Here is a 13,395-nt window from a genome sequence, read left to right on the forward strand (position 1 = left end):
TATACACCCTGTAATAATTTTGAGAAGGGCTCGAAGATTTATGAATAAATGATAGTACACCCTAAAATACGTCCCGAAATAGATGTCTTATTATTATACAGTCGAAAACAAATTTTTAAATAATATCAGAATTTATCTGTGTTTTTAATCGGAGACGTTTCGGTTCGATTTTGGCCATTATCGAAATATTTAACGTAAAAACTGTCAACACAACAAGAAATCAACTTTTTTTATTAATTATCTACAGAGAAAACGCACGAAAACATTCTGCTGTTATAAGCAGCACGACATCTTGCTAACAAGCAATGGCTTTTGTGCTCTACATCACACATATTTCCAGCGGCTATTGTCTCGTCTATTATATATCCTTCAGAATAAATTCCACCGAGAACAATAAAAAATGTGAACTGAAAACTTTTCTAGCATCAAATATAATTTTTCGTGTAGTGTAGATGAAATAATCCCAGTTAGATATAGTAGTTATTCCGACAAAAATAATGATATATCTCCTTTACGAAAAAAGAAACTTGAAACTATTACTGAAGAATTATATATTGTCAATACGTTTACTTTAAAATTTCCTAGCTTATCTATGTACACGGCTTCCAATTGGGGTTACAATGAATCAATATTTTGACTGGTTCTCCAATATGGTCTCTTTGAGCCTCGAAAGCTTTAATCGCTTGTTCGAGAGAATAGTGATGCGTCACCATATCTTTGATGTCAACCCTTTTTGATTTGAGTAATTCGATTGCATCAGGATAATCATTGACGTATCTAAACGATCCTATTATAGTTATTTCCTTGACTAAGGATGCTATAAATGGTAAAGATATTTCGTCTGCACCCATTCCTAAAATACATAATGTATCTATAGACATAAATTTCTATGTTTTCATTATTTATTCCATGATATACCTAACAAAACTACAATTCCTCCTGCTCTAGTCACGTGTAAACCCATTCGAGCGCACGATACTGTTCCTGCACACTCAAAAGTTGAATGGGGCTCTTCCTGCAACAATTCTAATACTTTATAAGACACATCGAGCTCTTCCATGTCGCTAGTGTTGAGTATAAAATCAGCAACACCCAGTTTTTGCGCTTTAGCTAATCTATAATCAAAGACGTCACTTACTAGCACCTTACTAGCACCAAATGCTTTTGCCACGGCCGCTGTACATAAACCTACTGGACCAGCTCCTAAATAAAGAAGAATGTAAATAATAAACTCTACCCAAAATAAGAGGAATTGTCATAGTTAACATTTACAGTCATAGTCGACGTAGCGAAAGTAAAAATGAAAAACTGAAATGCAACAATGGAGTGAATTAAACGATGCTGCAGTTGCAGCATAACAATAGAATGAGTCGTAGTTAAGACCCGTCACAATTCAATGTTAAACACTGCAGAGTGTAGCTCAGAATAGTGTTGGTCTACTGGATACCCCAATCAGAATCCTAACCTCATTTTTCCCTAGATGTATTTTACCTTTACATCCTTTTCACTCATGTCAGTTTAATATTTCCAATCCAATCCAGGTTGTCTTTACTGTGTATGAGTATGATCCGTTGAGTCACAAATCTCGTTCCACTCTCAATCATCTTTCCAATCCCAATACACACTTGTGTAAGATTGTCCTGAAGCTGTAACCACTTCGTATAACAGAAAACAGTGTATTCATTCGAGTATTCTTCCTCACAGTCAGACAAATACTGGTAATCTCTTTATTTCCGGTCGTCTTCGAAAGTTCCAATCATATCACTCTGTCACCTTTCTGTTTATCACTTTCATCAGTTCAGCGTTCTCTATCCTCTATCTATTCTGACACATCCGAAAAGCCCCTCCATTTTCTTCCTTCTTCCATGGGGTTTATTAGGGTTCTCGTAGTGCTACAGATCCGAACTCATGTTTATACTTTTCAAATTGTATTAAATCAAACTTCGATCCTATAGAGGAATAAGAGCCGGTGGGTATGAGAATAAGGAACATTTTTTGGGAGGGGAAAGAAGTTATAGAAACATATATAAATAGGGGATTTACCTTGTACAAAACAAATAGAACCTAGCCTAGTTTTGGCTAATTTGTTAGCGTGAACACCTACAGCTAACGGTTCACATAACGCTCCTTCTTCTAGACTGACACCACAAGGTAGTTTATAGCAGAAATCAGCTTCTGTACAGTAGTATCTACATAAGTTTCCATCGTAAGGGGGAGTTGCACAAAATCGCATATCCGGACAAATATTATATCTAAAAAATATCATTGAAGATGGAAAAGATTTCTGAAAAGTTTCGAAAAATTTTGTTATAAGTATTGTCAAGTTTCCTAAATTGAGAGTATTTTCATTCAATGAATAGGAGGAGGGTTATTTGAAAAACATATAGAAGAGGTTATCATGACTAATTGACTGTAGAGTTGAGAAAAATCACGGGATCCAGTAAAGGTTCTAAGGAATTATCGATTGTTTTTGAAAAAACCTTAAACCAATGGCAAGAACTAAGGCTGCTCACAATTATTAAAAAGAAAACGGTCATAAGCCCAACAATCAGGTAAATCATTTATTCACATGGGACATATTTCGCTCTCTAGCTCGCTCTTAATAATTAATTGGAGAGCGAACGAGCGGCAGTTCATATGCAGTGGAAACTGATTCGAAAAACAGAGAAGCGGTTTCTAAGTTCATCACCAATACATATTTAGAAGAAGATCGATTCGCTAAAACAACGTTTTATTTTATTATAAGCAAAGTCTTCTCTCTCACAATCGTTTTTCGTGGTTAACAGAGTCATTTCCATTTTAAAAAAGTTTTAAAATTCACTAAATTATCACCATAGATATATTCTCATATTTCGGAAACTTCTTGGTATTTTTTTTTCAGCTCGTGCGTTATTCAAAATTCACTATACTCACCTGCCAGTTTTACAATATTCACATGTGCGACATGGGATACCTGGTTCGATAGCAACCTGATCACCTTGTTGCAAATTCGAAACGTTAGATCCAAACTTCACCACCGAACCAGAACCTTCGTGACCAAGCACCATCGGTTTTTTAAGTTCGAACGGACCAATCTTTCCATGCTGCCAATAATGTACATCGGAACCACAAATACCTGCTCATAAATATCTTTATTAAAACATTAAATAGTTTCATAGTGAGTAGATTTGTTGACTGCTATTCGGAAAAGACAATACACAATATGTAAAAAATGAAAAACAGTGAATCTGAAACTGTGGGAAAACAATGGGCGTTAATGGTATTCATTGCAATGTTATTCGATTCTTGGGCCGCGAGTGTAAGTTCTTAAAGAGTGATAGAAGGATTGAATCTGAGATCGTTCGTCTCACCAAATTCCACATGTACTCAATGGGATTCACGTCTTTGCGTCTTGGTAGTTTTGGCAATCTTCGAATATGGAACTGGCTCCAATTTAATTTCGGAGAAGATAAAAATAATATCGGCTGCTGGCGTGTGAATACTAAATGTGCTGCCCTCTCGAGAATGTTTCATCTTTTTACTACTACTAATGATGACATGAACTGATCTATCCGTTTAAGAACAAAAAGTGATACATTGATATCTAAGCATTTTTATATTTTATTTCGAATTTCGCGCTCTGGAAAGGGAATTTTGAGAGATTAGGTTGGTAACACTGATCGAGACTTGCGTCAGATAGATCTAAAATTTCTTTTTTGAATATATTCTGGCCATCCAAGAAAGAAATTTACAGATAAAAATGCAATAGAATTTGATTTTGCTTTTTGGGAAGTCAGTAATTTCAATGAAATCAAGTTTTTCAGAAAAAACGGATTTGAAGATGATCAAAATTAAATATCTCGTTAAAAAGTGAATATACCTATTATATATAAGATTTTTATTGTTATATTCAACTCTTGTATTTTCTAAGAGTACAATTTTTTTAAAAATGTATCTACCTTCATTTCCAAGATAATTATCTTTTACCCAATGCGTTATCTTCTAATCAATTACAACCTAATACATACTTTTTTATCTTTCTCAATCAAAAATATACTGAATAGGCTTAGATACGAATCGATAGAAGAGGAAAAAAAATAATAAAACAGCTGTTTCCAGAATTAATTTCGAAAAGGACGTTAATTATAACTCATTATAAACTAAATGTTTTTGTACTTATCTACTGATAACGTCGAGTTTTTTAACTTAATTACCTACGACTTCCATTTGCAGAAGAACCTCATTACTGTTCGGTATCGGTATCGGCCTGTCTTCCATTTTAATCTCTTTGACCTTAGTAAGCACGGCTGATAAATTACCCCCTTTGCGTTTATCATTTTTGTGTTTACAATTTTTAGATTCATACCTTCTGGCAATTCTATTAAACCATTCATATACATTGAATTTTGTGTATCGAAAGAAACTTGACAATGACATTTTAAATTTTGATCAGAATGATGTGTGACAAAGCCTTTGAATATAGTTTCTGAAGTTGGTTGAATGATTTACGTGATATTAATATGTTACTAGCAGGGCTACAAAACCAGGTCAGTATCTCTATAGATCAAGTTCTGATCTTATTGCACTTTCAATGTACCTTATTGGATGTAACGATCTGAATTTGCAATTTGAGTCGACAAGAGAGAAGGAGTAGAACTTTATAATTTAACTTTATCTGTGAGATGCACATAGAACGAAGGATGCACTAGAAGTAGAATCGTATGTACACTCAAAGGAGAAAATTTATCAAATCCAATATTCACACTATGGAGTGTAGAGAAGGAGGAACATCTCTTATGGACGGTACGTTTAAAATATGGTCTGAATTCTGTAGGGATAATACATGGCGCTGATTGTACTATGGGATTGAGATCTGAAGTTAAACACTTACTGTATAAGAAATTATCAAAGTTGTGACTGACGTTTGATTATATTCATGTGAAAAGCTGCGCAATCCTAAATATCTTATTAGATTTTTATTTTTTATTAAGAACTTGATATATTTCTGTACCTGCTTGCATAAGCTAATTACCAATGATATTTTAACAAAACTATAATTATTATATTTGTTGCGGATAGAGTTCAATATTTTATTTCTATGAACCAAAATGTTTTTTTTATACTATTTCATTATTGTTACATGATTTTACTTTTTTTTCATATTAGAATATATGTATTATCTAAACCAAATAAATAGCTAAATAATAAAGTTAATTTAACGAGATTCTGTTTTGTTAATCGTTTCATTATTTTAATACTACTAATTTCATTATCACGGTGCATTATTTAAAGCATTACTATACAGTTATTTTCAAATCAGCGCGTAAAATTCAAGTGAATACCCTCTATAATCAGCGCCACCTATTTACCCATAAAAAATCAGCTCACATTTTTTAACCCAGAGACGTTCCTCCTTCTCTACACTCCATAATTCACACAAAAATTAGATGAAAATATTTATTTTTAATTATACTCGTACATGGTGTTCCAAGACTTGATGCAAAAAATTCGGGAGTGAGTAGATGTCGTGAAAAAACAAAAATAAAAATTTTCTCTAACGACCCCCTTGTTTCTGAGTTATAGGCTGCAAAAATATTTAAGTATATTTTTTAAATTATACATTCATATATTATCAATTTTTAATGAATTGATTGATTGACTAGTAAGTATTAGAACTCAATCAAACATTTTCAATTGAACATCGTTTCAGGAAAAAATTGAAATACAGAAAAATTTTGTTGGTTAGCCTACAACTTATTAAATAAAAAGAAAAAAACTTCTACGCACTTCTGGAGTCTACGGAGGATATTTCTTTCAACTTGGAAGAACATTCCAAAATTCTGTTTTATAGCTTCACAATGTAAGTTTATTATATCGTTTTTTAAATTTATTTGTGTCGCATATACCAAGGTATTAAGATATCTCAAAAAAAAAATGAATCCATCGTATCTAATTCAGGGAAACGTGGTGGCAATACACCGAACGAACCACATGTCTCTGCGAATGTTTAGAGGAATATCAGATAACCATATTTAGAAATAATTGTCTGTTGTTCAGTACCGTTTATAAAATAATAAAAATATTTAACAATCATTCGAAGGTTTTGTCGATAATTAAATGAAGAAAGCTTTCAAAGGCGAAGCCTTGATGAGGTTAGGTTTTTTCGACTTCAAATATCGATATCTGGAAAACAAAATGAGATAATTTTATTCTTCATTTTCAACTTATTTCGTATCGATTTAGATAATGGTATAACCAAATCCTAGTGCCACGGAAACCTTCCTTGTGTCAAAAGTTGTCCAGTTTTCATCTTAAAATATATGGATGTTGATTTTTGATGTTCAAGATATGAAAAATAATGAAACCCTCTCGAACGTTAACACTATAAAAATGTTCCTCATCAAAATAATACAATCATAGAAGTTTTCGGGAAAACTTCTTTCTTTATTAAATAAAGGAAAGTTTCTTCAAATCGTTTAACATTATTTATATATTGAATTAAGTGTATTTTTATCATTGCAAATGTCATCCTCAACAAGTTTAATAATATGATCTATGACTGGTTCCAATTCAAGAAAATCTTTTTCATACTTAAGTTCATATTTTGCAGAAATATTATCAATATAATGGTCTAAAATTTTGTTAAGGTCACAGAGGTTGCTCAAAGAGACTTTTAATTCTAAGGAGGTTTAAAGGACTGAGGAAAGTTTCGTGATTTCTGAAATGACCACATAAAATAGGCCACTGGCTCATTCTATATATCAGATGAGTTTACAACGTCGTAAATAATTTTGCAATTCCTTCAAATTGAATATACTCAATTTAATTAATAAGTAGACGCCAATATAATATCGATATCACCTTTTCGTACCTCATAAAGGTTATAGATAATTAATTAGGTGGTTAAGGAGAACACAAAGAAGGAACACAATGATTTTATTTGACGTCTATTGTTACACTACGCATATAAATTACTAATTGATTAATTTATAAATAACATTTATCGAAGTTTCGAGACGTTGCCAAATATCTTTAATAATCCATAGGTTTTGGTAATTTGAAAATAATTACAGGCAAGTTACGAGAGTACATCATTTTTTGTAACAAATTGGTAAATTGTACATAAAGGGGTGTTTTATTTCAAGAATTAATAGGTATATTCCACTTAAAGCCCGCAATGCTCTTGACCTACTACTGAACTTCTTTATCCTCTAACTTAAAAAGCCCGTGGGCGTTATAGGCGAAAGTTGTAGGTCGAAATCACTTGGTTGAAACACACAATTTGGTATTTTGGAATATAATTTAATTCAACATAACTGTGAATTTATAATTTCGATTTTGACTTTTGTCGTTTGTAAAAGTCGTCGTTTAATTGCCGTTATTTTTTTACTCAAAAAACTTATCGTGGCAACTCTCCTGGCATTCCGAGGACGCGAAGTTGTGGTTTTATTGAGTGTTACAATTTGTCTTGCATTCAAGTTTTGCAGTGTGTATTCGATGGTGACTTTTTGAAAGTTGAAATAGAGAATATTGTTTTCATCAATAACACAAATTTTTCGCTAATTTTTATTGCATATAAAGTTCATAAAATATTTTATAACAATAAAAGACAACAGACTTCACCATCCTTGCATTCTTTTTGACCTAAAACCAAGCGTGGATTACAAGACGATTTTGGAAAACAATCGTTGTGGGATTCCGCGCACGTCATATTTTGATAAGGACCTGGAAAAAAAAACGAATAATAAGGTTTATTACGACACTTATAAATAGTTTGTGAAAGTTTCTTTGTTATCGATTCTGATGAAATCTACAGACAAATCAATTTGTAATGTATTGACACGTTTGTAGCAGGAATAAAAACTTTGAACTTGCAACCACCGGTATGGTCCTAAAATGGGCAAAGAGGCAATCTTATTAGTCAAGAGTAAAACGTAAAAAAGTTTGTGCGAAAGTAAATACACATGCCAAAAAAAGGAGAATTGGTAAAAAAGTGCTCTTTGACTCATAAAGGAATTGTTTGGTAATAAAATCTGCTTAGTTTTAATAAATAAGGTATTTAGAGGGCGTCATATCCCGCCATTTTTCTCGAATTCCTTCACATAATTGTCAAGATGATATTCCTAACTTTGGCTTCTGATACACCATCTTCTTTCAATAGAAACCACAGTGAACAAAACAGAACTTGAGGTAGATTTAGTTTTAGCAAATCTAAGGATTTCTATTGAGATAATTGATTCAATAATTCAATAGTGTTTAAAAATTGGCTCTAAAGATCACTTTTTAATTCATATGGATTGCTTCCAAGACAATTTGGGAGATATTGGTAGGCAAATAAGTGATGGGAACATGCTGCAAAGCCCGCAGAAACACCATCTTGGTTTAAAAAGAACTTTCTGAAAGACCTGAATTGATTCTCGAATGTAATTCATGTATATCAACAATTACCCCGGCCTAGATCTTTCACATAGTTTAAAATTGTTAAAAAATTATCCTTCTTCATGCCTCAATCTTCAGACACATATATTTAGGGTATAGCTGAAAACTTTTTTATAAACAGACCCCACAACTAATCGATGGATTAAGGGTTATCGTTTATAGCCTGCTTCGCAAACCCTACACAGTTTTCGAGACACACTGGAATGGAGAAAAATGAAATAGCTGACATACTTGCTAAAATAGAGACGAATACTCTTCATAAGACCTGAATGTTTTTACGGAATCAGCTACAGAATAATAAAGAAAATACTGTAAATGTGTCAGTTTTGGGTAAAAACAATTACGAGGATAATCTATATAGGATGATACAAACAAAGATACTCGTGAGATGCTTAGTTAAATATATCAATCTAGGCAATCTACGAATACTAACGGAAGACCAGGCATCGCTACCTTAATGGACGAAGACCCTAGGTTTAACAAAGGATGTGTAGATTCTGTTGAGTAGAGGATGAAATATCTATCTAAATTCTCTCAAGAGACTACGAAAACTTCAATAGAGCAACTATAAATACTGAGTATCCCCAGTGCCATAGCAAGAAAAGGGGATACAATAGATCAATTGGGCTTTAGAGCACATAATCTTAATCATATACATACAAACAACTTTTATTCCATAACATGGTGGGAAATTTGGAATATAATGATGAAGTTTGTTTTGAACGAGAACGTGCAAATATATATGATGAAGTGTCAATCTTTATTTCAGAAATAAATAAGCAATACTGTTTATATTGGACAATTATGTGATTGCTACAAAAGTCTATGAAGAGCAGCTGTAAAAGAAAATATTTCTGTTTGTTGCTATCTTGGGCAATTTGACTTATGAGGAAGTTATTGTAGGAAATGGTCTCTAGCTTATTTTTAAAAGAAATTGTAGCTTACCAGATATATTAGGTGCAGCATAGATAACAGTAAGTACCAAACAAAACAATAATAAATACGCAGCAATCTTCATGTTAAGTCGAAACGCAAACTATCTTCTACCAACTGAAATAATTAAAATCTGTTTATATATACAACCAAACACATAATATATGAATAAATATCCACTTAACCAGCACATTAATTACACTTATCCACACTTTATTTAGATAACAAACATAATTTTTAGGAAAATTTGTGATTACTACACTATTATAACTTATCTAAATAATAACGTACTCGGTAGTAAATAAAAAATACGTGTGATAATTATAATATATCTTTTAGGTCTTCAGGTCAATATTAACATCAACGTATAACATTATTTCATATTATAATACGAATAATGGCATACAAACCCGTTTACCAATAAGATTCCACCTTTGTATATTAAAACAGAGACGTATTTAGTACTTTCAGACAATTTATTTTATTCGGAAGCAGGTCGCGTCTACCACTGGGCTAATTGTGACATAATCATAAATTTTGTTATTCCTACGTAATTTTATATAATATTTTTGTAAATATTTGTTCAAAAATATTTAGCAATAAGATTGACAAGCCATCCGCGTCAATATTTTCGTGATGAAAACATGTCTGACGGCGAAGTTTTAGCATGTGTCGTTGTTAAAAACAAGATAAAAAAGAATGGTTAAGAAAAGAGCCGTCTAAACTCTCGAAATACTTTCAAAGGTCTTAAAATTAACTCAAGAAATCTCTGATAGAGAAAAAACACAACTTTACTTTTTATTTGTCACATAGCCTTTAATTCTCTTTATAATTCGATACATTCAATTAGAAACTTCTCCTCTTTTACCGAATCTGCATCATCCATATTAATGTTTTCCAAACTATTTTGTGCCATGCCTTACCGAATATTGTGTAAAATTCTCATTCTATCCTATTTAACACATAATTTTTGATATTAAAAATAATTTTTATAAAGATTTAAACTCAGAATCTACCTTTAGCCCTTCAACTCCTTATGATATCAGCTGTGAGCAACTGCGTTGTTAAATTCGTTGCGAGTCCATTTTCGAATTGCCCTCCTTTACAATTGCTCCCCTGTGAGACGCGGGTCCTACGTTGGGAAGCACGGATATAAATTGTGCAGCCTAACACTTGGCGGACATGTTTACCTGGCTGTAGCACAACGCCGACTGACGCCTGAATGTTAAGAATGGCGGAGTGTCTGCACGGAGCGATCGGAGGCTGAAAAAAGAAACCACCCTTGTATATCTAAATGTACATTAAAATTACAAACTTCTTATTTTGACATATTTCAAGTGAAAAGTCGTGAGAAAGGAAAATCAAAGTTCACTCGTTACTTTTTTTTCCTATAAAAACAGACTGTCAGAGTTGGAGTTCAGCTACACGGTCTCTTAGGACAGAACAATCACAATCCTATCATTTTCAGTTCGTTCTTGATAACTATTTTTTTCGGCGTTATCTATCGGGTCCAAAAGTCCATAGAGATAATTAGATTCCATGTGAAACTTTAAAAAATATTATTTTTAGATTCGATTCGTTACATCAATTTAAGACGCACCGATCTCTTACAGTATCCAAGGGTTTATTGGTAATAAAATATCGTCATTTTAACAAAATGTTGTTTTAACGGATTTCACCCTTTTATAAAACAATGTTAGGCTCAGAATATTTGTCAAAACAAAGTGAAAACCCGTGTATTTAAAATCAACGACTTCGAAGTCGAATTTGACCGACAATACGGTTATTGTCATTCAATTTGAAAAATTATTTCAAGATAAATAACTGACTTATTTTTAAAAGCAACAATACTATAAAGAGTGTCTTATAAAGGATGTTTAGGATGATTAGACGGAGAAAATCTTCGCACTGTATTTGCTACATGTCCTTTGGATTCCAATTTTCCCCTCGCAAGGATTCCGTCATGGATCTGAATAAATAGTAAACTGACGGGGCAAAGCTCTGACTAAATATTGAATGTGGTGCGAGTTCTCAATATCTCCAATATATCTTTCAATATCATGCAAATTTAAATACGATTTTTTTTTGTTAAATCATCTGCTCGAACGGACAATTTTATTCAACGATATTATTCAACATATTTTTCGACCACACCTCGTAGGATGACTTTTAAACATTCAGTTATTTTATACGTTTTTAACTTTATATTATAAAACTACGATTTCAAAAAATAATGTAACGAATTTCGGAGATTGTGTTAAATAACTGCACCAAACCATTAATTATTTTTTTCCAAATAATATTCAACGATAAATTCTATTTATAAATCAGGCAGTTATCATAGGCCAATTTACTTAATAATCGAACTCTACTGTGAATTGATATTCATAAGAAGTTATCTACGTCTTATGTTATTCTTTACTCCTTAGATGGCGCTGACATTCAGATGTGTATTGATTGAATCCGCTAGTTTTCTTATTAAACACAAGATGGCGATATAATAATAATGAAGAAAAATAAGAATTGAAAATTATCAGGTGTGTTTTTTGTATGATAAGTTTTATCCCTTTTTTTAACATAAATTATCATTTTTCTATCTACCATGTATAAGAGAAATCGAAAAAATATTTGGAGGTGCCGGGCATCGATCCCGGTACCTCTCGCATGCTAAGCGAGCGCTCTACCATCTGAGCTACACCCCCTTACGGATAGTGAACCATAATTTTGTTTTGCCAATACTTTTTTAAGTTAGTTTAGGTATGTATATTATTTAATTAAATTAATATTGCCAACAATTTTCATTCAATCAAAGAAAATTTTTTTTTCATCTAATTATTAATAAATTTTAGTAAATTGACCCTTTGTTTCGTGATTTCAATCAATAATGTATATCCATCAAGTTTTACTTTTTCAAAAGCATTGTGAAATGTTTTTGTATCCAATTTACGATAACCCAATCCTAACCTCATCCCGTCTTAGTTGAAACCTCATTGTTATCTAAAAAACTTCAATTTTTGAAATGGAAAAAGATCGTTTTCATTTAGAAGAGTGAACTCTTCATGGACTACAGGGATTTATTGAACTCGATTAAAAGCAAAGACACTGTTTTGTTTTTTGTTAATTAAATCTTTGCTTCGGTTTATTTGGAAAACATTATTTGAGTGAATTCGAATAGCCTACAGATATTGATTATGTATACTTATTCTGTGTAGAGGTATGAACTACAAGAAAATAACATTTTAATTTAGTTGTTAATGAAATGTGCAGTGTGATAGATTTCAAATTGGTAGAAACCCCTAGACGATACCTATTTCTAACAACAACAATTTGTTGTTAATTTTCCTATTTTCTCTTCTGATTAAGCTTTATAAAATTGAACTTATATAAATTCTTAATATTTTATACCTCAATTTAAGGCTAAGTTTTTGGAATATTTTAGTTATTAAAAACTGATCAAAAAAGGTTTGTTCTAATCTGCGGGATTATGATTCTTTACATACGTACATTCGCGTGTAAATTAAAACATTTAAAATTATGAATAATATTTATATATTCCGGTAGAGTTCGTTCATTTTAAGTTAAAATATATTTCCGGGAGACGTTTTATCTCAGTTTCCGCTAGTTGCAGTAATTTCAGTTGAATATTTCCTGTGCACTTTTGTACCGTGTTTAAAAGCTTCGTGACTTTTGCGTTTAAAACTTTTCAAGACAGAAGACAACCAGAGAATATCATCAAACAAAGCTGACTCGAGGTTGTTTTTATATTGTCGTTTCATCGCAACGCGTTCTTTTGATGCGATATTTCGAGGCAAATATTGAAAACAGCCTTAAAACGTATTATTCGGAGAAGTTTGTTGTCTATAAACTATCTAGAACATCTGTCTGACTGGTTGTGATAGTTTTATTTCAATTTGTTTAGAGGAATTTTGCTGTTATGCTTAGGATTAGCATCACTTTTCTATTTGGAGAGTATCTTACCTTACCACCAGGCGCTACAACCCTGTGTGGGCCTTAATTTCCTCAACAATTAACTTCCATTCTGTC

General features: G+C 32.1%; 1 protein-coding gene, 1 long non-coding RNA gene and 1 other non-coding gene across 4 annotated transcripts; all 3 read right to left on the reverse strand.

Moving 5' to 3' along the window:
- Window positions 1–590: 590 nt before the first annotated feature.
- On the reverse strand, window positions 591–4,416 carry LOC130441724 (sorbitol dehydrogenase-like). Its single transcript, XM_056775506.1, has 5 exons — window positions 4,194–4,416; window positions 2,914–3,115; window positions 2,044–2,252; window positions 919–1,203; window positions 591–853 (listed from the first exon to the last, which is right to left on the reverse strand). Exons 1-5 carry the CDS (start codon window positions 4,414–4,416, stop codon window positions 591–593), a joined length of 1,182 nt encoding a protein of 393 aa, XP_056631484.1.
- Window positions 4,417–7,517: 3,101 nt separating this feature from the next.
- On the reverse strand, window positions 7,518–9,780 carry LOC130441611 (uncharacterized). 2 transcript variants are annotated; one of them, XR_008909631.1, is made up of 3 exons: window positions 9,762–9,780; window positions 9,364–9,468; window positions 7,518–7,704 (listed from the first exon to the last, which is right to left on the reverse strand). It is a non-coding gene; the product is annotated as an uncharacterized LOC130441611 (long non-coding RNA). The 2 variants fall into 2 exon arrangements; XR_008909630.1 differs by lacking the exon at window positions 9,762–9,780 and adding an exon at window positions 9,643–9,751.
- A 2,200-nt stretch (window positions 9,781–11,980) lies between these two features.
- Trnaa-agc (transfer RNA alanine (anticodon AGC)) lies at window positions 11,981–12,053 on the reverse strand. Its single transcript has one exon. It is a non-coding gene; the product is annotated as a tRNA-Ala (tRNA).
- Window positions 12,054–13,395: the final 1,342 nt, after the last annotated feature.

The sequence above is a fragment of the Diorhabda sublineata genome, chromosome 3 (genome assembly GCF_026230105.1).
Source record: "Diorhabda sublineata isolate icDioSubl1.1 chromosome 3, icDioSubl1.1, whole genome shotgun sequence".
NCBI classification, from domain to species: Eukaryota; Metazoa; Arthropoda; class Insecta; order Coleoptera; family Chrysomelidae; genus Diorhabda; species Diorhabda sublineata.

What these genes read in the sequence shown, in the direction of transcription:
- LOC130441724 (XM_056775506.1), bottom strand. Translation starts at nt 4,416, where the DNA reads ATGTCATTGTCAAGTTTCTTTCGATACACAAAATTCAATGTATATGAA. An exon ending in TCTGCAAATGGAAGTCGTAG is followed by an intron (nt 3,116 to 4,193) that starts GTAATTAAGTTA and finishes ATTTATGAGCAG; the next exon opens with GTATTTGTGGTTCCGATGTA. An exon ending in AGGAATTGTAGTTTTGTTAG is followed by an intron (nt 854 to 918) that starts GTATATCATGGA and finishes TATGTATTTTAG; the next exon opens with GAATGGGTGCAGACGAAATA.